This window comes from Podarcis muralis, chromosome 2 (assembly GCF_964188315.1).
Source record: "Podarcis muralis chromosome 2, rPodMur119.hap1.1, whole genome shotgun sequence".
In the NCBI taxonomy this organism is placed as follows: domain Eukaryota; kingdom Metazoa; phylum Chordata; class Lepidosauria; order Squamata; family Lacertidae; genus Podarcis; species Podarcis muralis.
In genome coordinates, this window is record NC_135656.1 from 96,648,988 (window position 1) to 96,674,589 (window position 25,602).

The window sequence follows — 25,602 nt, forward strand, 5'->3', positions numbered from 1 at the left end:
ATTTTGGGATCGGTGTATTCAGTAAGCCTGCAGCTTATGTGCATTGAACTTGTGTGCATTCAGATTTACATGTCTGGCAAAAAAATTAAAAAGGGGGCAGATGTCTGGGGGGAAAGACTTGGCCAATCCTGCCCACCATTGAACCCAATGTGTTTTGACTCTATGCGATATTGGCTCTAGGTGTAACCCCCCAGAACATAACCTTTCAAGCATGGAGGCTGCATATGTTTGAACCAACAGATGGTTTCAGCCTCTAGGATGCTCCAGCACAAATTTGCTGTATAGGAAAGTGATACTGGCTTTCCCCCTTGAATTGAGTGATCTTGTGTTCCCTCCATTTCCATAGCTGGCCGTGAAGCACACTATTGCAGGTAAATGAAAGGTTGCATCTTCCAATTCTGTCTGCTTATGAATTTTTGTTAACGTTAGTTTAGAAACTAGTTTAACCGAAAAGGGAGTGCTGATGTAGTCTTCAGTAATGCATAGACGTTAAGCTGTTTGTAGAATAATAATTTACAGCAGTATTCTGTGCTTCTATTTCCATGAGTAACAGAACTTCAGGGTCTGAAATGCTCGCTTTGGCTCATTCCTTTTCCCCAGTTGCCTTAGCTTCACCTGCCAGTGTACTCAAGCTCAGGTTGGATTCAGATGATCATCTGCAATTCAGATTACCACTTAAAATCCAGCCCAGAGAGAATGCAACCAGAAGGATAGTCCATTATCTGTGCCATCTGGCAACACGGCAAGGTGTTCAGGGGAGAAAAGAAATAAATAAAATCCACTTTGTTTTCTATCTTGGTCTCTATAAGCCTAGGCCAGGGAGCTGGTGTCATCAGCTCTTGAAAGTGGTCTGAAAATAATTTGTTCCATTTGCCTGGAACACATTGGGAGAAAGACAGTACATAAATGCAATAAAGAATATACTCAGTTGAGAACGGCATTCTAAAATATCTCTGCCTGTGACATTATATTTATACTTATTTGCAGTTTTTTGGGGGGAGGGAGCTTTTCCTCAGGTCACATTGACATTGTGAGGGTTTTTATGTTTTTTGCTTTCATCTGTAACATGTCACTCCGCTCAATTAATGAATCCATTCAGTTTATTTTCTTAGGAAAGTGTGCCATGCTACTCCTTGCTCAGTGGTGCGCTTTGTATTACACACATTGTCATCTGGGTAGTGTTGGGTTAGCGAAAGTTGATCCTGTGTTGTGAACAAGGGTTTGAAGTTTAGTTGATCTTCAGTTCTCCTGCAGCCTAAGGAGTCTATCATTTTCAGCCCTGTCATAGGAAACCTCTGAATTACGGCTTGCACCTTGATTCAGTGTGTAGGAGCGGCTTGCCTTTGTGACTTGGGGGGGGGGCTATAGCAAAATAGGGCACTGTAGTTTGTCATGGGTGTGTTGTGAACGTATATTAGCCTCTTAGTGGTGAGCCACTGTGGAGGAGCTTTGAAGGAGGTGAAGAAGCTGTCATTTATATGTATACCACAGAGAACTAATGAACAGATTGCTTCAAAGTCAAGATGAGAGCAGAGATGTTTTATTTATTCAGAAGATTTTTTACCCGCCCTTCACCTAAGGTCCCAGAGCTGATTACAACAATAGAATATGCAATGTATAAAAACAGATAAAACAGCTAACGATTGTAAGAGCAAGGAGAACCATTTCAGCCAGAACAGAGCAGTATACATTCAGCGAAAGAGGAGGGTCCTACAAAACAAAATACCTTAAATGTCTAAGGCTATGGTATAGAAGAGGGGACACGGGTGGCGCTGTGGGTAAAAGCCTCAGCGCCTAGGGCTTGCTGATCGAAAGGTCGGCGGTTCGAATCCCCGCAGCGGGGTGCGCTCCCGTTGCTCGGTCCCAGCGCCTGCCAACCTAGCAGTTTGAAAGCACCCCCGGGTGCAAGTAGATAAATAGGGACCGCTTTCTAGCGGGAAGGTAAAAGGCGTTTCCGTGTGCAGCTCTGGCTTGCCAGAGCAGCGATGTCACGCTGGCCACGTGACCCAGAAGTGTCTCCGGACAGCGCTGGCTCCCGGCCTCTTGAGTGAGATGGGCGCACAACCCCAGAGTCTGGCAAGACTGGTCCGTACGGGCAGGGGTACATTTACCTTTACCTTTATGGTATAGAAGAAGCGTCTCTTCCGCTTATGTCGAAAGCTGTACAAGGAAGACTCTAGATACCCCTCCATGGGGTGTTCTAGCCTTGATTCAGGAACCTTTACACACAGATGCACACATTCACACCCCCAAGATATTGCCTTCCCCCATTTCTTGGGAGTCAGAGAAAACCTTGAGATATTGGATGATATGACTTGACTTTGTCATTCATATACAATTGTACCTTTGTTTTCGAACAGCTTAGTTCTCAAATGTTTTAGCTCCCGGATGCCGCAAACCCGGAAGTGACTGTTCTGGTTTGTGAACTATTTTTGGAAGCCGAACATCCGATGGGGCTTCTGCAGCTTCCAATTGGCTGCAGGAGCTTCCTGCAGCCAATCAGAAGCCACACTTTGGTTTCCAAATGTTTTGGAAGTCGAACGGACTTCCGGAACGGATTCTGTTCGACTTCCAAGGTACGACTGTACAGGCAACTCGCATCTTATGCGGGGCTTATGTTCGTGGCCATTGCTTTCAGATGCAAAATCATGTAAAGCCAGGAATCTCCAGAACTGTCCCCACTACAAGGTGGAGGATTGCTTGCCCAGCTTTGTGGAGCAGGGGTTCTAGGACCCTGCCAGAGCACTCACATCTCCTTCCCAAAGCCCAGCTTCTGGGATACTGCCAGAGCCCTTGTGCTACCTTCCCAAAACTGGGCAAGTCCAGCATTGCAGCTTTGCCCAGGTGGTGGAATATATAAATGGGGAGTGGGTTACATACACACACACTGTGCAAAGCTGTGATTGCATAAGTAAAATAAGTGTAAGATGTTATTGTACTCTGGAATACTATTAGCTGAAAGTGTTGGCACAAGTCATTGAAACAGTATGTTTTTGTGAGATGGTATGAGGAAATGTGAAGGTTATGTCCATGTTATAGCCATGGTGGACCATTAACAAATGCAAAAGGTGTTGCAGTCTTCATGCAATGAACACGTGCATGCGAACAGCTTATTAGAATTGTGCCTGGTTTCATTTTCTTTTGGGAGTAACTCTCTGAAAGAGGTTTGCTCAAATAACACTCAAGCGTTTGACATATAATGATATTTGAGGTCAGGAAGAAACTTTCCCACCACCTCAGATTGGCTGCAGCCCTTAGGAGAATCTCCTTGCAGATCGACTTTCTTGTCATCAATAGCTATTTGCCCTGCAGGCGCTGGACTACAATGGGCCTGCTCTGTGCTTGTGGCGGGTGGAGACCTAGATTCTGGTGAGAACTGGCAGCTGAAATAGAATCCTTTTATTTCCTATAGGAACACTTGTGTTAAAGGACCACAGTTGAATTGGCGTGTTTGTGTTATTCACACATGCAGACATATTCACACTCCGTGTGTGTGTTTCAGTTAACTGAAAGTGTTAAAATAATGGCTTGGATCCTGTGAACAGAACTCAGTTCAGTGAGGGCAGTTTTTGTTTATTCCTTATTCCCTTTGTTCCATGAAAATGTGCTCCAGAGGGATCAGGGAACAGCATGGGGGATGGTATGGGGCGCTGCAGGACAAAGGGGGAGGCCTCCTCCCTCCTTCTGCCAGCAAGAGCCTTTCCTGAACTGCACATGGGCAACTGACAATTTATCCCAGTGTTGTTGGTGTGTGTGTGTGTGTGTGTGTGTGTGTGTGTGTAAATATAAGCAGATAGAGCTTAAATCTGATTTTTGTTTTTTTAAAAAAAATCCAGTTCTGGAAGAGGTGATTCTTGCTGCCAGAAAAGAGATATTTCTCTTGACAGGAGGCTCTTTCCAGAAATATTTGGATGCCAATGATAATGATAATGATAATGATAATGATAATACTATCAGTGGGTTGGGGTACCTTTTTCAGCCTGCATTCCCAGGGGCAGCTTCCCTGTGTGTTTGTGTTTGTTTGTGTAAGTGGTGGATGGGGCCAGAGCCAACGTTGGGTGAAGCAGCAGATGTGAGACTTACCTTTGTACAGTAGACTACATGCTAGCCCAGGGGTCTGCAACCCGCGGCTCCGGAGCCGCACGTGGCTCTTTTACACCTTTGCCGCGGCTCCGGGGCGGATACTAGCGAGGGGAGGAGGCACATTGTGCGCCCCGACACTCCCCACTGTGGCGGGCGCTGTACTGGCTGTGACGTCGCATGGGGGCGGTGCGTGCGTTAGTCACGCACCGTCCCAACGTCACCTTCCCGCCCGCCTGCTACATTGTAAGGGGCATGTACGCTGGTCACTGCATTGAAAGGGGGCATGTACATTGGTCACTGTTTTGAAGGGGAGTGAAGAACACACACACACAAAAAGGTAACTTGTTAATTTAACGTTTATTTCTATGAGGAGGAGTAATTCTGAGGGGTCAAACAAAGAAATAATAAAAAAGTGACAAAAATGTTATTTTTATAATGACGAGTTTTGCGGCTCCCAGTTTTTTTTCCTTCGGAAACGGGTCCAAGTGGCTCTTTTTGTCTTAAAGGTTGCAGACCCCTGTGCTAGCCAGACGGAAGCCAGAGGTCTCTATGCACACACACACACACACACACACACACACACACACACACATACCTACACACCTCCATCCTCTGTCCAGGCAACCAAAATGTCTTCTTGCAGTTCAGGGAGGCATTCCAGGCAGACAGAAGCACACAAGGAGGGTGCTCACAGCAGGGCAGTTGAGGGGCATGTCCTGGGGACAGTCCCGAGGAGCAGGTAGAGAGGACTGGAGGGGTGCATTTGGCCCTTAGGCCTGGGGTTCCCCACCCCTGGACTACCACGCTGTTAGGAAATCCTTCCTTGTTTTGTGGACAGGTGCACATCCAGAGAGATTCTGCAACAGAGGGTTGGGAGGAAGTCGCACTTTTCTTCTGTGCTGAATTATTTAAAGATGCTGTGAGTTCAGTTTAGAACAAGGCACCTTGTATAAGAAGTCATGCGTCAGCTTATTCCATTGGGAAAAACGAGGCACGTGTTAATGACTCAGGAAGCCCAATGAATTACTGGTACAGAAAAGTCATGTTGGTGCTTGCTGATCTCTGCTAAAAGCATGCAGAAATCCTGCAGAAACTCGTTGGCCTCATTAAGCAGATAAACAGAAAGTATTGCCCACTTTTCTTTTCTGCCAGCAACCACACATGCCTTTTTGTCTTCTTAAAATAATTAAATGGATATCTGCCCAATCCCTACATCTTGGGGCCAAGTTACAATTTCCTTTTAACTTTCTCTCTCCTCCTATTTCTCCCCCTCTCTAAGAACTAGAATAGTGAGAATGCCTTAGCTGATTATTATTATTATTTAGTCAAAAAGTGGAATCAGATTTGCTTTAGGAATCTTAAGAGATGTGTCCATGTTAGAGAACGCGGGGGTTTGTTTTATTGACTGGTTGAATCAGAAGGTATCGTTTCAGCAAAGAATATTCAGTGGCTGATGAGTATCACCGCCTCTTTTTCTTCAGCAGCCAAATTTCCTCAGTTGCACGGTGTCCCTAATCAGAAAAGTAATGCAAGTCCACTTCTTTTGTTCAGAGTTGTCATGCAAGAAGGCCTATAGGGTTACGTTGCTATGACAGCTGGACTACACTATGAATGAACCCGCTTCCGAGTGGCTAAAACTCGGCCCCCTTTTCCTAGAACCAACTAGGCAAGTCTTACTGATTCCAAAATAGTTAACACTCTTCCATTCTTTTGTTTTCCCGTGCACTTCCAAGTGATGAGAATGCAAGGAAAGATCTAAAGAACTTGCCTGCCTTTCCTACCAAGACGCTACAGGAACACCCATCGCTCGCCTTTTGGTAAGACACATTTATTTTTCGTTTCACTTGCCTTTCACGCTTTTATCCTGCCCTTCTTCTCTAACCAGCATTGGAAGGGCTGGGGAGTCACAGTGTCTCTTCCATGAATAGGAAGGGCTCTTTCCATACTTGTGGTCCATGAAGTGAGGAGGGGGAGATTTTTGACAAGTTTCACTTCCCATTCTTCCCAGCACCACCTTGTTCTGGAGGGTTCTCCAGCCCTCCTAAGCAGCTTTTCAATGGACAAAGGAGGCTGCAGGGAGGAGGGGAGGAGGGGAAACTGGGCAGAAATCACCTCCCCTGTTTCACTCACAGGGACTCTAGATCCAAGCCATAGTTTCTCTTCTCCCCCTACCTCCAACTCCCCATATTATCCTCACAACAAGCCAGCAAAGTAAATTAGGTCTGGCTGTGCCTTGCCCAAGGCCATCAAAGGACTTCCACCTCTGAGCAGGGGTTTAATCCAAGGTCCTCCTGGCCCATTGAACACTTTATCTAGCGCCCTAAATAACACACATATTTTCATGAGGCTGTCGAAATTTCCTCCCAGCTACTATTTGTTTGAAAAGCTGTTGAACAAATAGTATAGATGTCTTTAATACAGAGACTGCCCAAGTTCTGTAGGTCGATAAGTGCATTTGAATCCAGGGCCAGGATTTAAATATTAGTTCAGATGTTTAAGGAAAACAAAGGAATGTTTAAAAGGAGTTGACTTTCATAAGATGATCTCTCTCCAAAGTAAACTCGGGGCTGTAATCCTGGGACTAAAAAAAAAATGCTGTTATGTCCCCTGCTCAGTCTTCTCTAGGCTAAACATACCCAATTCCTTCAACCTTTCCTCATAGGACTTGGTTTTCCATACTCTGACCATCTTCGTTGCCCTCCTCTGAACCTGTTCCAGTTTCTCTTCATCCTTCTTAAAGTGTGGCACCCAGAACTGGGCCCAGTATTCCAGATGAGGTCTACCTAGTGCAGACTAAAGTGTAACTATTACTTCCCATGAGAGTTACGTGGCCATCTTTGTTGTTGCCGCTTCATAGTCCATTGCTGTCATGCTGATAACTCACCTTCATAAACTCAAGCCGCACTATGAAATCTGTAGTTATAAGAGAGGGCAAGTCATTGATCGTTTACAACAGCTTATTGCTTTTGGGCTGCAGTTATGCACACAGGTAGGTGATGCAAGTTCAGTAAGTTTTAAGCAGTGTATGTAGGGTAGCAGCCTTTGTGGACCCCACAGTGTTGCTATCTTTTCTCTAGCAGGGCTCCTGTGTCTTAACAATATCAGTGTCCTGCAGAAATGCAACAGATACAGCTATTCCAGTCATTGATGGCCCATGTAAGCCAGGAATATTCCTGTTAAATACCTGCATTTTATGCAACTATGAAAGGTCCTGGTAAAAAAATTAGAGGCCTGTAGCAGGCTGTAAGACATTTTAGCTTGAATCCAGAGTTCCTGTGAGCTGAGCTCCTCACAGGATGCTCCTGCTAGAGGAAGAGGTGAGAAGGTGATTTTCACCCAGTCCTTCTTCCTGCTGGAGCACTGCAGGCCACTTCCCACGCTATTTCCAGAGGGTCTCTCAACCCTTTAGAGTAGCTTTTCAAGGGATTATGGGGGCAGGGAGGGGTGGAGGGGGAATTGCCTCTTCCTCTAGCAGGAGCATCCTGTGATCAGAGTTCAGCTCACAGGAACTCTGGATCCAAGCCCAAATGTCTTAAAAGCTGCTACTGGACTCCTTCCTCCACTCAGCAGGACTCTTCTGCCTTTAACAGCAGTCAAATTCATTGAGCAGCTACATTATGAATGGCTGCACAATGATTATATTACCTTCATTATCAGAGGTGATATGCTTCAATATCCCCAGTTGCTGGGGAGTGCTATTACACTCAACTCTTGCTTATGGGCTTCCCAGAGGCCTCTAATTATGTAAGAACAGGATCCTGGACTAGATGGGTCTTTGGTTTGATCTGGCAGGGAACCACCTAATGTCAGTTTTCTGACATAGGAACACTTTTGTCTGCAAGTTCTCATCATGGTGATAAGTGATGCAGTAGGGAACCTAACATAACTCCACCTGCTTTTTGCTAAATTTCAGCTTTGCTGTGCTTGCAACTCGTTCAATGCTTCTGTCTTAGTAATGGGACATTCTACAGTAGTGTGCATGATACAGCAGGGTTAATTACAAAGACCATAGAGCCCATCCTGCTATATCAAGGAACAGACACATCGTTCCATTCTGTGTAGCTCAGTTCCTGAATATGCAAGAGTGCGCACCTCACTGGAGAGTTTCTTAGCGGAGTGTTGTATGTTTGTGTGTGGAATGGTTTTCTGAGTGCCATCAAACATTATTATTTGGTATAAAATACTTCTGCCGCCTCCTTAACCATTGTGCTTGTTCCACAGTGAGGACAGAGTCATTGAACATTATGTAAAAAATAAGGGGCTGACCAGAGGACAAGTGATTGTTCAGTAAGTGTTTCACTTGGACATTTGTGGGGTGAGGTGGAGTGCAGAAGGGGCTTCACCAGTGGTCTGATAGGTTGACACGGTTCTCGGTTAGTCACTGGTAGACACTGATGGTCAGCGATTACTTGCTGAAAAGTGACATGCCCACCTGTAGGTCGCAAAGGCATGGACAGCAGATCTTTGGACCAATTCCCCTTCCACACTGTCTTTTCTCCTGAAGACTCCACAGTGCCTTTCATAGCCAGGAGCCTACTCAAGAACTGACCCAACAGCTGAAGCTGTGCAAACAACTGAACATTAGCTTGGTCAGATCTCATTTCCTGGTCATATCTCCCTGAGGCTATGTGTACTTGACTATTCAAATTTCTCTCATATAGTCTGGTCAGCTACATTTACCATGGAAGTTAACTCAGAAGAACATAAAACACGCCTTAGAACTTGGAAAACTTGGAACTTGGAAACTTGGAACTTGGAACTTGGAAAATAGTGCAGACCTGTATTGTTAGAGAGCTCAGCCACAATAATGGGAGCCAAGTTTTTAATGGAGTTCAGCTGTTAAGCTGGCAAGTAGAACAGGGCCTGAGCACCTGTGCCAAATTGCACAGCACAACTTTTGGTGGTGTTTTTTAACGGGAGACCACGCTAATTCCATTCTGCTGAGCGATTTTGACATTTTTTTGACCATGCAGTTTGTTGCTGTGCTTGAGCACATTTGTAAACATACTTCAAACATAGCTGTTGACTGATCCGTTCTAAAAAAAATTAAGGGGCAACGGGGAGAACCCTCTGCTGCAGCTTAAAGAGGAATTAAAAAAAATCAGAGAATATGTGCTTAGAGAGAACTTCACAGAAGAGCCGACCCATTTACTTATGAATCTGTCTGCACAGGTACATGAAAGTGGTTGAAGCTCTGCCTACATACGGAGTCCATTACTACGGAGTAAAGGTTAGTGACCGCTGCAAGAGAACCTAAGTGCCTTGGGGCAGAATTCAGCATTGCGCTAAGTGTGGTACAAAGTCTGGGAACAAAGTCTGCTCGTGCAATGGGACTTCCCCCCATTCTCCCCCTGCTTGCCCCCTAAACCTGTTCTAGGGGTTCCTTCAACCCACCAGAGCATATTTAGGGAGTGCTTGTGGGGGAGGAGAGGGGGGAGCCCAGTTGCATGAGTGGACTTTGTTGCGTGCACACAGTAATTTGAATCCCACCCATAGAGTTGGAGTTTTGAAAGAGCAGCGCCCCCCTGGAAAAAAAAACAACAGGAGGGAACACATACTTGGCATACAGAAGGTCCCAGGTTCAGTCCCTGGTGGTGGGGATAATTTCAGTTTGAGGCACTGGAGAATCGCTGCCAGTGAGAGTAGACCAACCTTCCTTGACATGCTGCTGTCCGTATGTTGGACTGAAGCCCCCTATCATGCCTGGCCATTGGCCATGCTGGCAGGGACTGATGGGAGTCAGAATCAACATCTGGAGCAACACTCCTGCTTAAATTCAGTCTCTTGTTTTTAATATAACAACATACATGTGGTTCCCAGGTGTTTGTTCCCCTTAGCAGTGATTAGACCCAGACCTGCTTAAACTTCAGAAAGATGGTGGCCTCGTGTGCTTTCAGACCATACTGTGAGGCCATATGCTAGGAACCTTGTGTCATCTTCCACACACAAAAACACAAGATGTGGCATTTTATTTATGTGTGCAATTTTAAGCAACTCATGGTAAGCGATTTTAGGGCAGGGTCACATTAAAAACACACACAAATACAGCATTATTTGGTAATAACTTAAGATCACACATACCTAATGTATACATTTTATAATCCCATGCATTCCTGATTAAACTGTTCAAGCTTGCCAATATATGTTCATAATACAGTTGTTGAAAAATGCCGACTTCACACTAGCAAGCTAGTGGCTGAGAGATTGAGCTGTGAACCAGAAATCCCTAGTTTACTAAGGCTGTGAATGCATTTGGTGGCCTTAGGCTAGCTGCCGTTTCTTAGCCTCTGAACCTCGTCTGCAATAGGTGGGTGATACTAATAGCCTATATTAAAGGCTTGTGGTCAGGTTTACTGAAACAGTGTGTTGGCTGCATAACGCTTCATGTTATTATCTCCTTAACTGAGAAAGAGAGACCTGTGAAACATGAAATCTTGCACAGGTCCCTGAGAGAGGAGGCAGTCACACAGTAACAAGATAAGCTTCAGTCTGCTTCCTTACTCTGTATCATATGCTCATGCAAAGCAATAAATGCAGGGTGATCTTCTAAAGGCAGCAAGATGTACTTTGGAGTAAAGTGCCATGTGTACATAGCCCATTCTTTCCTCTCAGCAGTGTCCCAGGGCAGCAGTACTTTGGACATACCCCTCATCAAACTGCTTCCATTGTTGTCGTTTTACCGCCCACAGATTTTCCTCAGCTTGCGCCCCGCCTGTAGCCACTGTTTCAAGGAATGCAGCTTCTCGCTTCCTCACTGCTTTCTGCCTGTTTGCACAGCATCTATCTTCCAGCTGGGAAAGGAATGGCAGACCACTTTAAACAATAATCCCCGCTCAGTTGGCTGCAGGTGTGCTAACAAAGAGCTGCTTTTCATCTCCCTAACCTGCAGATACTTGTTGCAGAACAAAATAGTTTTTAAACGCTACTGCATCAACTCGGCAGCGCTTGACTCCTACTTAGGTCTCGCCACTTGTGTCCTTTCTGTTCTTCAGGATAAGCAAGGGATCCCATGGTGGCTCGGGATCAGTTATAAAGGAATCGGCCAGTACGATTTACAAGATAAAGTCAAGCCTAGAAAGGTAAGTCTCTTTCTGTGTGTGTTTTGTAATACATAGGTGCGGGTGCAACTTTAAAAAAAGATGATTAGCAAAGTGTTCCTCTCTTCAGTGAAAGAACTGAATCCAGTGTAATTCAGCCTTTATTAGGGACTGAACCTTTAGTGCGGCAGGCGCTGCCCAGTGGAACTCCCTGCCAACAGACGTTTGGCAGGAATCACCCTGATAACTCTGTTATTGAAACAGGCCTTTTGAAATGTGAATTTCTTTTCATCTACCATTTTTTATTGATTTTTAATTGATTTTATTGTCATGTCAGGGGGTTTTCTGTTGTATACCGACTTGTTGTATTTTTATGAAACTGGGGCCTTTAAATATTTAAATAAACACTGTGTGAGAGGCACAATACAGCATTTTTTTTATTTATTTTTTGCAGTGATGGGGGAAATGTGTGCCTGTTCTGTTTCTCCCACAGCTGTTAAGAAGCTATCCAGGGCGAATTGAGGAGGAGGGGAAATGGACTTGTCACCTTTGTCGGAACTATATTATACAAACTTCATAGAACTATATGGGCTAGTTTGTGCATCCACTCACTTAGGGTTGCCCTTTCTTTCTTTCTTTCTTTCTTTCTTTCTTTCTTTCTTTCTTTCTTTCTTTCCCTTGCCTCCATATTTTTAACCCTTCCCTGGCATGCAGTTGTGTAATGCATGACACTTCTTCTTGCCAGGGAGAGAACCAATGGGAAAAGCTTTGCCCACTGACTTCCTGTGTGTCTGTCTGCCATCAAAAGTAGGGGAGAAGGCCCTTTGGAAAGGACATGTCCATTTGCCATGATTAGGTCTGTACTAAAACGTGATTAGAATAAATTCTTTGTCCATCTCACTGAGGTGCCGGTGGCATCTCAGGTGAACCTGTGGCGTCACATGAGGATGGGTGGGTAGGCTGAAACCTTTTGCCATCCATCGTAAGCAGCATATCAGAACAAAATAAGCCTAACCCTCTTACCCTACCAAAATAGAGGGCATGGTCCTGCCCCACTGCTTTCTCTTGCCATCCCTAAAAGGCCCCTTTCCTCCTCCCTGGGCATATGATGTGTATAGGAACTGTCCCAACTCATAAATCATAAACACGAGCAAATCGTAAATTTCTGGAAGAGCTAATTTCCCTTGCTGAGTGTAGCAGGGATGCTTTAATGCACATGACTATCCTGCAGGGAAAACGCACCTTGCTTCTTTGCAGCCACACCTCTGTGCTTTATCTGCCTATCGATGCCAAGAGCTAGCTGTTCTGATCTTCTTCCTGCTCCCTAGATCATTTAGGGGTCAACACCTCAAATGCATTTTCTGCCAGCTGCACATCTTGCTGCTGTCTCAGAATACGAGTCAAGTATGTGTAGGAGTGGTACATCTGGCCAGATTTTTTAGCAGACGTCTATATCTGAAAAAGTATCTCAATGTGAAATCCATTTAATACCGTAAAAGAGGCAGATCTTACTGGACAAGAGGTCTGCCACAGAAAATGCTCTTTCCCATGTCCCCAACTGTTCTGCAACAATGCAGGTAAATAATCCAGAAGCAATTAGTCAACATGCCTCAACTTTGTTTTGTTTATCCAACCATCAGTTATTCATCTGGTACAGGAGTAGCTGACCCTATGGCTCTCCAGATGTCATTGGACTCTTAACTCCCATCATTCCTGACCACTGGCCATGTTGGCTAGGGATGATGGGAGTTGTAGTTCAGTGACTCCTGGAAGACCACAGGTTAGCCATACCTGATCTAGAACAAACAAGCAATGGCTTGACTATGCAGTGATCAAATTATTCAGTGAATTTGTTTTCATTTTTTTTAAAAAAAAAATGTATATCTTGCTTTTGTGTCCAAAAGAGGAGTTGTTGTTGCTGCTGCTCTGCTGTTTTTGTTTGGTTGTTGTTGTTCCTGGACAATTGCCTGTAATTGCCTGCTCTTTGGTAAAACACTGGTTTGGAAGAGGCCTGGTAGTCTTAACCTGGGGCTTAACCTGGGCTTCCAGGATAAAAGGAAAGTTGACAATTTAGGTATAGCACTGCTCATTCTCAAGCTAAGCATCATTGTATGTTATTACTTATTGCCAGGGCTTTCTTTCAGCCAGAACTCATAGGAACTCAGTTCCATAACCTCTCAGGTGGGTGCCATTTTCATTATCGGAGAACAAGAGAGGTGTTCATGGAGAGTTCTGGAACCTCTTTTTTCTAGAAAAATAGCACTGCTTAGGAGTCATGAATTGTGCATCTAGGCTAGTGTGGTATAATGGTTAGTGTGTCAGACTAGGACTGGGGAGACGAATGTTCAAATACCCACCCACTCATGAAACTCACTGGATGATCATGGGGTAGTCATTCAGCTTAACCTCACTGGGTTTATTTTAAGTATGAAGGAATGTATCTGACAGTATTTTTTATACCACTTCTCATTAAAGAAAGTCAGAGTTATTTCCTGGGGGAGTGGGAAGAGAACTATGTATATCAGCTTCAGTTCCTTAGAGGAAAGGTAGGTTTTTAAATGTACTTATTAATACATAATATTTCCTCAGAAATAAGTTCTTTTTAGTTTAGTGTGACTTAAGCCCAAATAATGGTCCTTAGGATTACAGCCTTAAACACTTAGTTGTCACTTCAAGCAATCTTTCACACCATTTGAGACAATTCTAGGGGAATCTGTGCTTGTTAATCTGCGCTTAATTAATACCAATTACTGGGAATGGTGATGTAGCAAATGGCAAGTGTTTCTGCGCGGCACCACACATAAAAATAGATATTCTGCAGGTTATTTTCCAAAGCAACACACACACTTACGCAGCTCCTGCAGTAGCTGCACAGCATAGACCACAAAAGGAAGGGAAAGCGGGTGGCAAGTTTCGATGCCAGCCAGCTTCTGGAAACAGTGACTCCTACTAAAAGGAGTCATGGAAGAAGAGATGATAGTACAAACAGTTTCTTTGCACAGAGGGTGGTTCTTTGTTTGCCATGTGCAGTAAACTGTAAAAGTAAGCAAAAGCAACTAAGCAAGGAGTAGCTGCAAGGAGAAATAAATACATATGTTTAGCAAGGGTGTGAGATAGAGGTGTACAGAGACTGGTGTGATTGGTGCATCATGTGTCGAAATAGTTTCTTTCACACAGAAATAGTTTCTTTCACACAGAAAAAGTGATGCATACAACCTTGGTTTGGTTATCAAAGTATAGCCAGTCAGTTAGATGGTACATCCAGTTAAGTGTCTTTTTCTTCACAATGGTCAGTGAGATGCTCTTGGGAAAGCCCAGAAGTAGAGTATGCTGTTGCCTTCCAGCAACTGGAATTTAGCCTTATTCTGCCTCTAGGAAACTCTCGGAAACATAGCCTAGTTTTGTCTAGTCCTGTTGCCCTCTGTGTGTTGTTGACTCCAGTTCTTATCATTTCTGGCTGGGACTGATGGGAACTGGAGTCGAACAACACCTGGAAGGCTACAGATTCCCCATCCTTGGTTTAGTCCAGTGGACAGCCACTCTCCAGAGTCTTAGGATTTTAGCCACATTCCATGATGATGCCAGAGTGAACTGTTAAGTTGTGGGCGAACATATCAGACGACGCAGCGATTCTTCAAACAGCTCTTGTTTATTCAAAGGCCAGAACAGAACTGAACTGAAGAGCTCTGTCAGCCTGCTTATATAGAGCTCCAGAACAACGTAACTGTTGCAACTTTCTAAAACTATCCAATCACTGAACGTCACTTTCAATCCTTCATTCGCATAACTATCTACAGTATCCTCCTGCTGGCCCAGGGTGAGAACTTCAGTACATAACATGAACTTTGAACCTTATGCTTGCCAAGCCTGCTTTATGTGTGTGAGGAATGACCTCTCCCGAAATCTGCTATCCTGTTCCATTTCTTTTGCCTACGCTTACATCTCTCTGTCTCTCCCTGCCCCATTGTGATCAGGGATGTAACTGCTTTGCAAGTTAAAGGACACTTAGCCTTGGCTCTGCCAACAGAGTTTTTTGGGGTTTTTTAGAAGAAATATACAGAAGCCTGTTATTACCAAGTCAAACATAGCCTACTGGCTGTCTTACCTTAAAGCAGAGCAATATAGCAGAATCTTTATGGACTTTGGAGTACCATTTGTTCGAACTCCTTTCCTCATCAAAGCAGTTACTCTCATGCACATTGAGCATGCCTAGAAGCCTGACATGCTTTTTCCTGTAACAGATAGGTAGCCGTGTTGGTCTGCCATAGTCAAAACAAAAAAAATTCCTTCCAGTAGCACCTTAAAGACCAACTAAGTTAGTTCTTGGTATGAGCTTTCGTGTGCATGCACACTTCTTCAGATTTCGTGTGCATGCACACGAAAGCTCATACCAAGAACTAACTTAGTTGGTCTTTAAGGTGCTACTGGAAGGAATTTTTTTTGTTTTGACTGGTATCTGAAGAAGTGTGCATGCACACGAAAGCTCATACCAAGAACTAACTTAGTTGGTCTTTAAGGTGCTACTGGAAGGAATTTTTTTTGTTATGCTTTTTCCTGACATGCTGGCTTTGCGCATGCAGCAGTGTTTGTATGTACATTGTTTTTAAACACATGAGGCCATGGAAACATGACATTCCCCCACACCTAATATTCTAAAGAGGTGTATTGCCAGCAGAGTTGGTTCTACATGTGTAGCTCAGCCAGGGAGACATCTGGTAGAGCCTTGCAGCAGGGCTTTACAACTTCACCACACACACGGTAGACCACTTGTTCTGAAAGACAGTGCATCAAACTCTTCCTCCAGGTTGAAATGAGCCAACCAAGAAGAGGGCTAGGCAAGGAAATATTCCCTCTGGTACTTCAGCTTTCTGTATGTAGATTACACACTGACATCTATCTGAGCTATACTGCTTGAAGGCGTTGATCGGTTTTAGCAAGACAACTCAGCTCCTTTACTCAAAAGCAAACATTTTTGCAGCACCTCCTTCTGCAAGCCAAGCATAGACTTCAGGTAATTTCTTAAAGGAGAAGTGCCTGGACTTGATTACACCTGTAAACTTCACCCTCTGACCTGGAAGCCCTACCCTTCTAGTCATAGGGATTATGGAGCAATATAATGTTACTTGCCAAGGCAGAATGCCTTGGTTGTTTCTAAGACATAGGGGCACTGCGCATGTGATTAGGAACACAGGAAGTCACCTTGTATGTGGTCGAGTCACTGGTCTATCTATCCCAGTATTATCTAGTGGGACAGGCTGTGGTTCTCCGGAGCTTCAGGCAGAAATCTTTCTCACCATCTGCATACTATACTTGTTTTTGATTTGTCTTTTAGTTTATTTTGTCTGTGTTTTGCCTTCTTTTTAAGCTGATTTGAGGCATTCTCTCTCTCTCTCTCTCTCTCTCTCTCTCTCTCTCTCTCTCTCTAGCAACTAACACACACAATTAACAGCAATCCTTTTAATGAACATAGGACCTTCTGCAGGCAATGTATGTGATCTGCCCTCTGAGGTATGGTCCTTGCAGTAACCATGCCTGTTTTTCTCTATAAGGCTAGATTTGCAGATGTCTTAAATGTTTTTCATCAAAAAGAATTGTTTACATGGGAGGTCTTCTATTATAGTTTTCTTAAATGTTTATGCTGAGAATTAAAAGCCCTTCATCAAATGTTTGACCCATGTGTGTGTGTGTGCGTATGTGTTCAATTTTATTTCCCCCTCTCGGAATCAAGTGCACATTTTGCCTAGCTAGATTGAACTAGTGTGCCAAATTTATTATTACTATTACAGTTAATTTCTTAATCACCTTCTAAGCCACCCGTTTCAATGTGATTTACAAAATGAGTGAATTTTCTCTATGTATTTCATTTCCCTTGATGTGAATATCTCTCAGTGAAACAATTCTGAGGTGGGGAATATTTGTATAATGCATACAGAAAGCTCATGGTAAACGTAAAATAGTTTCTTAGGAATGGAATGCTGGTGGTGAAAGTAATCTTTATCTCCTCTACATTCACTTGCTTGTCGCTGCCTGCATGGATGACAAGGGTAGAGGTTTTGCTTCACATGAGCTTTCCTTTGGGGTATTGGCTAAGTTTTTGTGCAGATTAAATCTTCCGTTACAACAACATCTCGATTAATTCTAAAGTATGTGAGATGGGTGCACATGTAAACCCACATTATAAATATTTATATGTCACAAAATAAGAAAAGAAAACCAGATACGTTTGAGTCTATGCCACTAAGGGTACATTCAACATAAGGGGGATGGGTTTGGGTATGTATGTGATTAAACACTCGGCAAAGCCACTCCACTCTTACCCTACAAACTCACAAAGGGTATGTACTTAACACCAAACAGTACCAGTCATTGTTGTGACATAGATGATAAACAAATTGATTATTATATCAGCTCTCTCTGATACAGGCCAGAAATACCAGTTCATCTCTTATGCAAGCAGTTCAGTGTATATAAAAAGGGTTGATTTCAAAGAACGAGATATATACAATATATAGGTAAAATCTGTGAATACTGAATTATGCACTTTTTATTCATTCATTTAATTTTAAGCTGCAATTACACTGATCAGGACCTCAGTACCTTAAGGACCACCTTTCCCCATAAAAACAGACCTGGGCCTTGTGCTTGTCATCTGAGGCCGTTCTCTATGGCCCTCCTCCCAGAGAGGTTCAGAAGGCGGCAGTAAGAGAACAGGCATTTTCATTGGCTGGCCTGGTGCCATCGTTACATGTCTTTAGGTGCGAGGCAAAAGCATTCCTCTTTACCCATGCCTTCTACTATTAAATAATCTATGGCCTGGTAAAGCTGGGGGAGGGAGCTGTTATTACGATTATTTTGTTATGCTGTCTGTTGTTATGCTTTTTATTTTATTTTTTAATTATTACTGGTGATCCGTAATGTGTTCTTAATGTTGTACACCTCCCCGGGATCTTTTGATAAAGGGTGGTATATAAATTGAACAAATTAATAAACTAATAATAATAATAATGGTTTCCATCCTGTGTGAGAAGGGAGAGTTGCTCTGTATTAAAACCATCAGATTCAGAACACGTTTTTCATTGTGTACACTCACATAAACATTCCTTTGTTTTCCGTCGTCAGCTGTTCCAAAGTTTACATGGATTTACATGGATATACATGGATTTACATCTTGTGAGATGCAGAGTTTTTTCAATATGCCGAAACTTGCTCTCTCTTCCTGCGTTTACAAGGAAATGCTGACTGTACACAGTTCCCATTGATGTATCCAAGGCTGGAAAGCGCCTGAGATTTTTAAGATACAGGTGCCTCTAGCAAGATTAAGGAGTGCTAACCTCTTTCTCTGGCACTGTTCCAGCCGGGTAAAACTAACCACACGATCTCCCTGCCTCACCCCTGTGGCCATTAGCCAATTCCACATTCTTTGAAGCTGCTGTCAGAGATAACCGCAAGCATCCTTTAGTTTCAACGTGCAACCTGAAAATAATCCTCTTCCAGATAAAGCCGAGTTGGGGTAGGGCGGCAGCGGTGGCGGGGAACCAACAGCTCTCTACTTTTCTTAAAAAGAGAAATGAGGCATTTTATTTTGTAAATCCCACCTGTTCTACCACTTTCACCCCCTTCTCCCCCTGCTTCCATGATGCTAAGCCACCATCGACTGCTCTTTTGGCAGGTGGCAAGAGCAATGCATAGTGCAGCTCTCTGCTAAGGGCAGGAGAGTCACCTGAGGTTACCTCTATGATGCTATTTCCCCCTGCCATGCTGTGGAGCAGGCTTGGCCAACCAGGTGTGCCGCAAACGCTGTTGAACTACAACCCATCAGCATGTTGCACATAAGTATAAACTTTTCATACCTTTAAAAATGTCATTTTCCTAATCAGTAAGGGTAAAATCCTATACCTACACAAGTAGGCATGTATGCAGTTGACTATTAATCCAAGATCAGTAACTGGTCCTGGATTCAGGAGAAAGGCTTGGGATACAGCCTTTTAACACACTGTCATCATGCGCACATGTCACTGCTTACATTTTGTGGGTGAGTGTTTTTAGCTTCCTACTGGAAAGAAAAATTGTCGCCCCACAGCTCGAATCAGATGTTGGCCAGGAGAAAGGATGCATCCAATAGTGACTGGGGATCACACTAAACTTTTCTAAACTATCACTTAGGAGTTCTTTTCAGTGGAATGAAAAGCGTTTCAGGTTTTCACTCTCCTTATAGTGCTGAGAATTACAAGAGAATGCGTGGGGATTGTATTCTTGGACAGCATCTGATGTTCCAGGCAAAAGCTGGTAATTGGTGCAGTCTCGTTCTCCTATATCTAGCCAACATCCACAGCATTTGCGGGGGGAGGGGAGAGAGTTCAACACAGAGCCTTGGACAATGCAGGTATTCCACCCCAAGTTGTTTTTGTAGGAATTAAGTTTTAACGGAGTTGTTACGGGTTTTTGAGTCTGGCTCAGTGCAGAACAGACCTGATTAAAACCATTTATTTTCTGAGTAAATTGAAAATAAAGGTTTTTTTATTTTATTTGTAATTTTCATTGAATTTTTTATTTATTTAACAAACACATAGGCAAAGTATTAAATCAGTAAGGAATAAAAAGAAAAACTTCAACTTGGTGCATGCTATTCCTACATAGAGGGAGTTTACTGAAGGGGTAGCGTCATCGCATTTAGTCCATTGACTGACTTATTAATCACACAAAAACCAAAAGTACTGCAGTAGTAAATCTCTGATTACTCAGAGGTGCCACTGACTTGCCTTCTCCCATCATAAATGTTACAAAGGGACCCCAAGTGTTTATGGAAGCATCGGCCAATTTCACATCCCACAGCAGCCTCCTATCTCTGCTAAGGCTGTGTAGCACAATTTGGACCACCAGGCCTGCAGTGAATGGAGTTGAGCAATAAAGGAAGCCCATTCCAAATTTTGGGCTGCATCACAATCCTAAAGGCATTACTTGGGAGTGTGGTGTGCCCCTGAGTGCCAGCGTGATGTAGTGCTTAAGAGCGGTGGACTCGTAATCTGGTGAACCGGGTTCGCCTCCCCGCTCCTCCACATGCAGCTGCTGGGTGACCTTGGGCTAGTCACACTTCTCTGAAGTCTCTCAGGCCCACTCACCTCACAGAGTGTTTGTTGTGGGGGAAGAAGGGAAAGGAGAATGTTAGCCGCTTTGAGACTCCTTTGTGTAGTGATAAAGCGGGATATCAAATCCAAACTCCTCCTCCTCCTCCTCCTCCTCTTCTTCTTCTTCTTCTTCTTCTTCTTCTTCTTCGGACTAACTCCCTCAAGTCCCAAGCTCCCTTGGTGGCAGCAAGGTCTTGTAGTTTGGCCTGCCCCAAAGCCTGCCGCAGTGTGCGGCAACGGCTTCAAGGAACCATGATAAATGTCCTGTTTGTTTTATTTATTTCCACTGCAGCAGTGTTTAGGGACTATGGGAGCTGTGAAACCACCCCATTGCTACCAAGTAAAACTTGGGTAAGAAAACAAGTGGGAAAGTGATGGCACCAGTGAGGAGGAGTCACTGCTATTTAACTCCTTTGTATTGAATTGAAAGGAAGCTCCGGCTCAATTTTTCCTGGTATTAGTAGGAGGGTTGAACTTGAAGAATTATTGGGGGGGGGGCAACCCACTCTTTTTCAGATATTGCTATTACCCTAGTTTAGACCCTTTCAAAATTCTAATCCATTCAGGGCTTTATTTTAGACGAGGAAAAGCCCCTATAGGCCTATCTTAATCCCCTTTCTCTAAACTCGTGTTCCCTGACACTGTTGGATTCCAATTCCCTTCAGCCCAAACCAGCAAAACCAGTGTTCAAGATGGATGGGATGTCTGAGGGCTTAGTAAATTATATGTTGTTGCAAGTATCTCTTGATTTCTGAAAAAAGTCATATTTGAGAATATTCTTATTTCCGTACTGCTTATTTCTGCAATCCACTCAAGGTGCTTAGGGTGAAATACATAGAATCATAGAACTGTAGATTTGGAAGGGATCCTGAAGATCATCTAGACCAACCCCCGACAATGCAGAAATATGCAGCTGTCCCATATGGGGATGGAACATGCATGGTGCTTACTCTATTTTAATCTTCCTGACAAACCTGTGAGGTTGATTAAGATGGCAGATAATGACTGGCCCAGGGCCATCCCATAAACTCATGGCTCAGTGGGGGGTTGAACCCAGGTCTTCCTAGTCTGGCACTCAAGACAATACACCATACACATTCTCTGGATGATGTTCTAGATTCAGCAATTCAGAAATACCATTGCTTTTGTCTTCTATAAGGGGGTGGTCTTAAGGGAGGTGGAGAGTACGCTGCTAGTTTACTTTGGAGACACTGGTTTTTATTTTTGCCCCAAGCAATATTATGAGGCTTGCAGCAATGACTCATCATCTGACGTGCATATGTACTGCACTCTGTGATCATCCCTAATTTCCAGTTGCTTCATCTCATCTACAGGTAAATGACTGCCTGTTAAATGACTGCCTGGGTCGACGGCTTCCCTGTTGATCTGTTCCTAGGCCAGATTTCCCCAACTTGGGGCCTGCAGAAGTTGTTGGCCCACACATCCAATCACACTTGATCATTGGCGCTACTAGCTAAGGATGATGGGAGTTGTAGTCTCAGGAGAAGGCTGCCCTAGACCTTTGTGCGCACTGCCAAATGTGGCCCTTAATTCAGTTTGTCAAAGTCACACAGAAGCGTAGTCACTAGTAAAACCCCTTGCAATGGCGGAATTGTAATTAAAGCATGTAGGATAGATAGCCATCCACCCTCTGCTTATAAACCTCCCGAGGGAGTTCGTTCCTCTGTCAAACAGGTCTTACTGTCAGAAAGTTTTTTCCTGGTGCTTAGTCTTCTAATTTGAAGCCATTGGTTTGGGTCCTAGTCTCTGGAACAGGAGAAAATAAGACCCCTGGATCCTTTTCACATGTACTACTCGTAAGCCAGGTATCCCCCCATCTTATATTTGTGCATCTGGGTCTTCCTGCCTAAGTATAAAACCTTAAATTGGTCCCTATTGAAATTCATTTTGTTAGTTTTGGCCCAGTTCTCCAATATGTTAAGGCCATCTTTAATCCCAGTTCTGTCTTCTGCGGCATTAGCTACCCCAGTTTGGTGTCATCTGCAAATTTGATGCCTTTTAAAAAAAAAATCTCATTTCTGGGGATCTACAAATGAAGCAAGATATGCCATTAGGTTTGCACCATTAAAAAAACAAACAAACCCTAGGTTGCAAAAGGCATTTTCTTGAGTAAAAGTTGTATATAAAACGGAAATGATGGTTATGGTCCTGTTTCTATCAGTCCCAAGCATATGGCAGGAGCATGTGTGGCAGAGAGTGAAAGGCCTCTTGGGGATGACTACAAAGCCTTGATCAGCCACAGACTGAAAGAGTAGAGAAGGAACTGAAAAATCAGATCAGGTTATAGAAATGCTTAGCTTCTGTGCTGAGCGGGTTTACACTGGATTTAGGGCAATCTGCTGAGGATTTAGGGCAGCCTAGCAAGGATGCCATTTCTGAGCAAGAGGGGGAGTCCCAGCTGATAAAGCAACTTGGCCCCATGACAAAAGCATTCGGAAACAAGTTGGGCAGGCTAGTTTCCCCCTTATTCTTTCTTTCTTTCTTTCTTGGCTTAAAAAACCCCCAAGCTCCAAAGTAAATTGACTCAATAAACAGATGTAAGGAAGGGACTATCCGGTGTATTGTACAGCATGTCACATGTGCTACTGTCTGCTTTCTAGAAAGAAGTCATAGGGTGTGTGCTTTGTGCCAGTAGCTCCTGGCTCTCAGGGAACAAGCCTGAGAGCTAGAACTGATGGGGGTTGAAATTGACAGCATCTGGAGGGTGCCAGGTATAGGGGGTGGAAGTTATTAACCATTTGCTTGTGCTGTGGTTGCAGCATCATAAATACGTTCGTGCCATTGGAGGCAGGAGGCTGTGGCAGGAGGCTGCTTTGGCCTGCCTCCCGTCACAGTGACAATGACCTGAAGGACATTGCCCCCAGATGTGACTGGCCTAAGCTGAAGTGCAACAGCACAGCCTCCCCAAGGGAGGTCAGCATTTCATTCTGAGTTTGCAAACAGAACCACCTGAAACTGCTTCTTTCGTTAGGGCAAGTTGTTTGTTTCTCTGTGCCCTCATCTGCCTTCTTTCTACCTTGTTCTTAATGTTTTCAGAGCACTTGGAAAAAGGGGAACACCTTGATCTGTTTGTCAGTAATAGGGAAATGGAGATTCTTGTGTGCTTATAGCTCTCATGGGTGCTATTATTTATCTACACAGTTTGTTTTTAAATGACCTATGACTTCATCAGGTTTTTGCAGCTATATATTCAGGTTAAAGACGATCAGTTAGATTCCCCGGGTGAACCTGGGAGTGAATTCCATGGAAACAGAGTGTGCCTTACTTGGAAATAAATGTATTTGCATTCTCAAGAACAGGTTGCCAGCAAATGGTAAACATGTTTGTACTAAATCTGCGGAGAAGGCTCTATCTGCTGAATACTATGCTTATTTAGTCAATGGGAGCAATTCCCCATTTCACTTCTTCCTTGCTATGGAACTCTTGTGTAACTCCCATTCATTGTAGCAGAACCTTATGCAAGAGAAGTTCCCGGTGGATTGTGTCTAGCAGGAGCGAAGAAATGTTGAGGCTGTTGAATTATTAACCTACAGCCCAGCCTTATGCCTGTTTATTCCACTGTGGCTTCATTTGTTTGGAGAGAAAAAACAGCTTTCGACAGCTAAACAGAATACAAACGTTTTACTTTTTATGGTATGCAATGTTCCTCCTTCCCCCCTGCCCAAGTTTTTGTGTTTTAACATTTCCCCCCTTGCTATAAGAAAAAAAACTGCTCCCTGGATGTAAGCCAGGAGCATAGTCAAAACATACTCATATATATATATATATATATATAGAGAGAGAGAGAGAGAGAGAGCGCAAGCATATGGAGAACTTTTGTTGTATACTTGGTGGAATTTCCCAGCGGGCTGTGTTTATGAAGAAGTTTTGCCAAAGCAAGGGAAGACTGGAGGAAAAGGAGCCCTTCGTTTCGCAGCTAGAAGCTAGTTGCTGGGAATCACAAGCAAGAAGAGTGCTGTTGTGCTCAGGTGCTGCTTGCAGGCTTCCCAGCGGTATCTGGTGGGCCACTGTGAGAGCTGGGTTTGCGATTGGCCCGCTACATCAGGCGTGCATTATTTCCCCTGCACAGAAGCACTCTGAAGGCTTCTTTTGAAACACACTTAAACACCTGCTTTTCGTTGGGGGTCTGTGCATGGAGCTCATTGCTTAGGCCTCTCAATCAGGGCTGTTGTCTCCCTCTACGCTCTTGAGAATGCCTTCAGGTCTCCCACAAATCCTAGATACAACACTTTGGGAAGTGTTGCAAGTTTCAAGGAGCTAATGAACTCTGAAGCATTTCTGAGAACACTGGCTTATAGTTGCATCACCACATCTTTTTAGTTCAGGTATTGGCTTGTAGCAATGGGTTATATATGTTTCAGAAAGGACACTGGAACAAGCCAAGACTACTGTCTATGCTCCGAGTATAGGCCAACGCTTGTTTCATTATTTCTAAAAAGGCATTACCAATCTTCTTAGTTGCTGAATGATCCTGCTCCCTCGCCAAGTGTTGCAGAGCCCGGCTGTTATACTTGTACAGTCCCAAAATGGGTTGGTCATAAAAGTAATGACTGATTAGGAGCATAGCAAACAGCCTTATACTAAGTTCATGCCATTGGTGCATTTAGCTCAGTATTGACCCTACTCAGACTGACAGTGACTCTCAAGGGTTTCAGACTGGGGCTACGCCAAGCCGTACCTGGAGATGCCAGCCATCGAACCTGGATAAAAGGTAAAGGTAAAGGTACCCCTGCCCGTATGGGCCAGTCTTGACAGACTCTAGGGTTGTGCGCCCATCTCACTTAAGAGGCCGGGGGCCAGCGCTGTCCAGAGACACTTCCAGGTCACGTGGCCAGCGTGACAAAGCTGCATCTGGCGAGCCAGCGCAGCACACGGAAACGCCGTTTACCTTCCCGCTAGTAAGCGGTCCCTATTTATCTACTTGCACCCGGGGGTGCTTTCGAACTGCTAGGTTGGCAGGCACTGGGACCGAGCAACGGGAGCGCACCCCGCCATGGGGATTCGAACCGCCAACCTTTTGATCGGCAAGCCCTAGGCACTGAGGCTTTTACCCACAGCGCCACCCGCGACCCCTCGAACCTGGATACCTGCGTGCAAAGCAGATGCTCTACCACCGAGCTGCCATTTTGTGAAAAAACAGTATAGAATTGTGTTAAATAAAATAAAGGGTTGTAACTGTTGAAGCACCATCCATCACTGCAGATGGTGACAGCAGTCATGAAATTAAAAGAGGCCTACTTCTTGGGAGAAAAGCAATGACAAACCTAGACAGCATCTTAAAAAGCAGAGACATTACCTTGCCAACAAAGGTCCGTATAGTTAAAGCTATGGTTTTC

The 25,602-nt window shown here is 44.1% G+C and overlaps 1 protein-coding gene across 6 annotated transcripts in view; it reads left to right on the forward strand.

The window, feature by feature from the left end:
- The window catches only part of FRMD4B (FERM domain containing 4B), a 235,277-nt gene that overhangs the window by 160,878 nt on the left and 48,797 nt on the right, over window positions 1–25,602 (forward strand). For all 6 annotated transcript variants that reach the window (XM_028719421.2, XM_077925045.1, XM_028719428.2 and 3 more), the window contains 4 exons: window positions 5,817–5,900; window positions 8,305–8,370; window positions 9,256–9,313; window positions 11,076–11,162. In XM_028719421.2, the coding sequence (XP_028575254.2) occupies window positions 5,817–5,900; window positions 8,305–8,370; window positions 9,256–9,313; window positions 11,076–11,162 (295 nt within the window). The remainder of the gene's footprint in view (window positions 1–5,816; window positions 5,901–8,304; window positions 8,371–9,255; window positions 9,314–11,075; window positions 11,163–25,602) is intronic.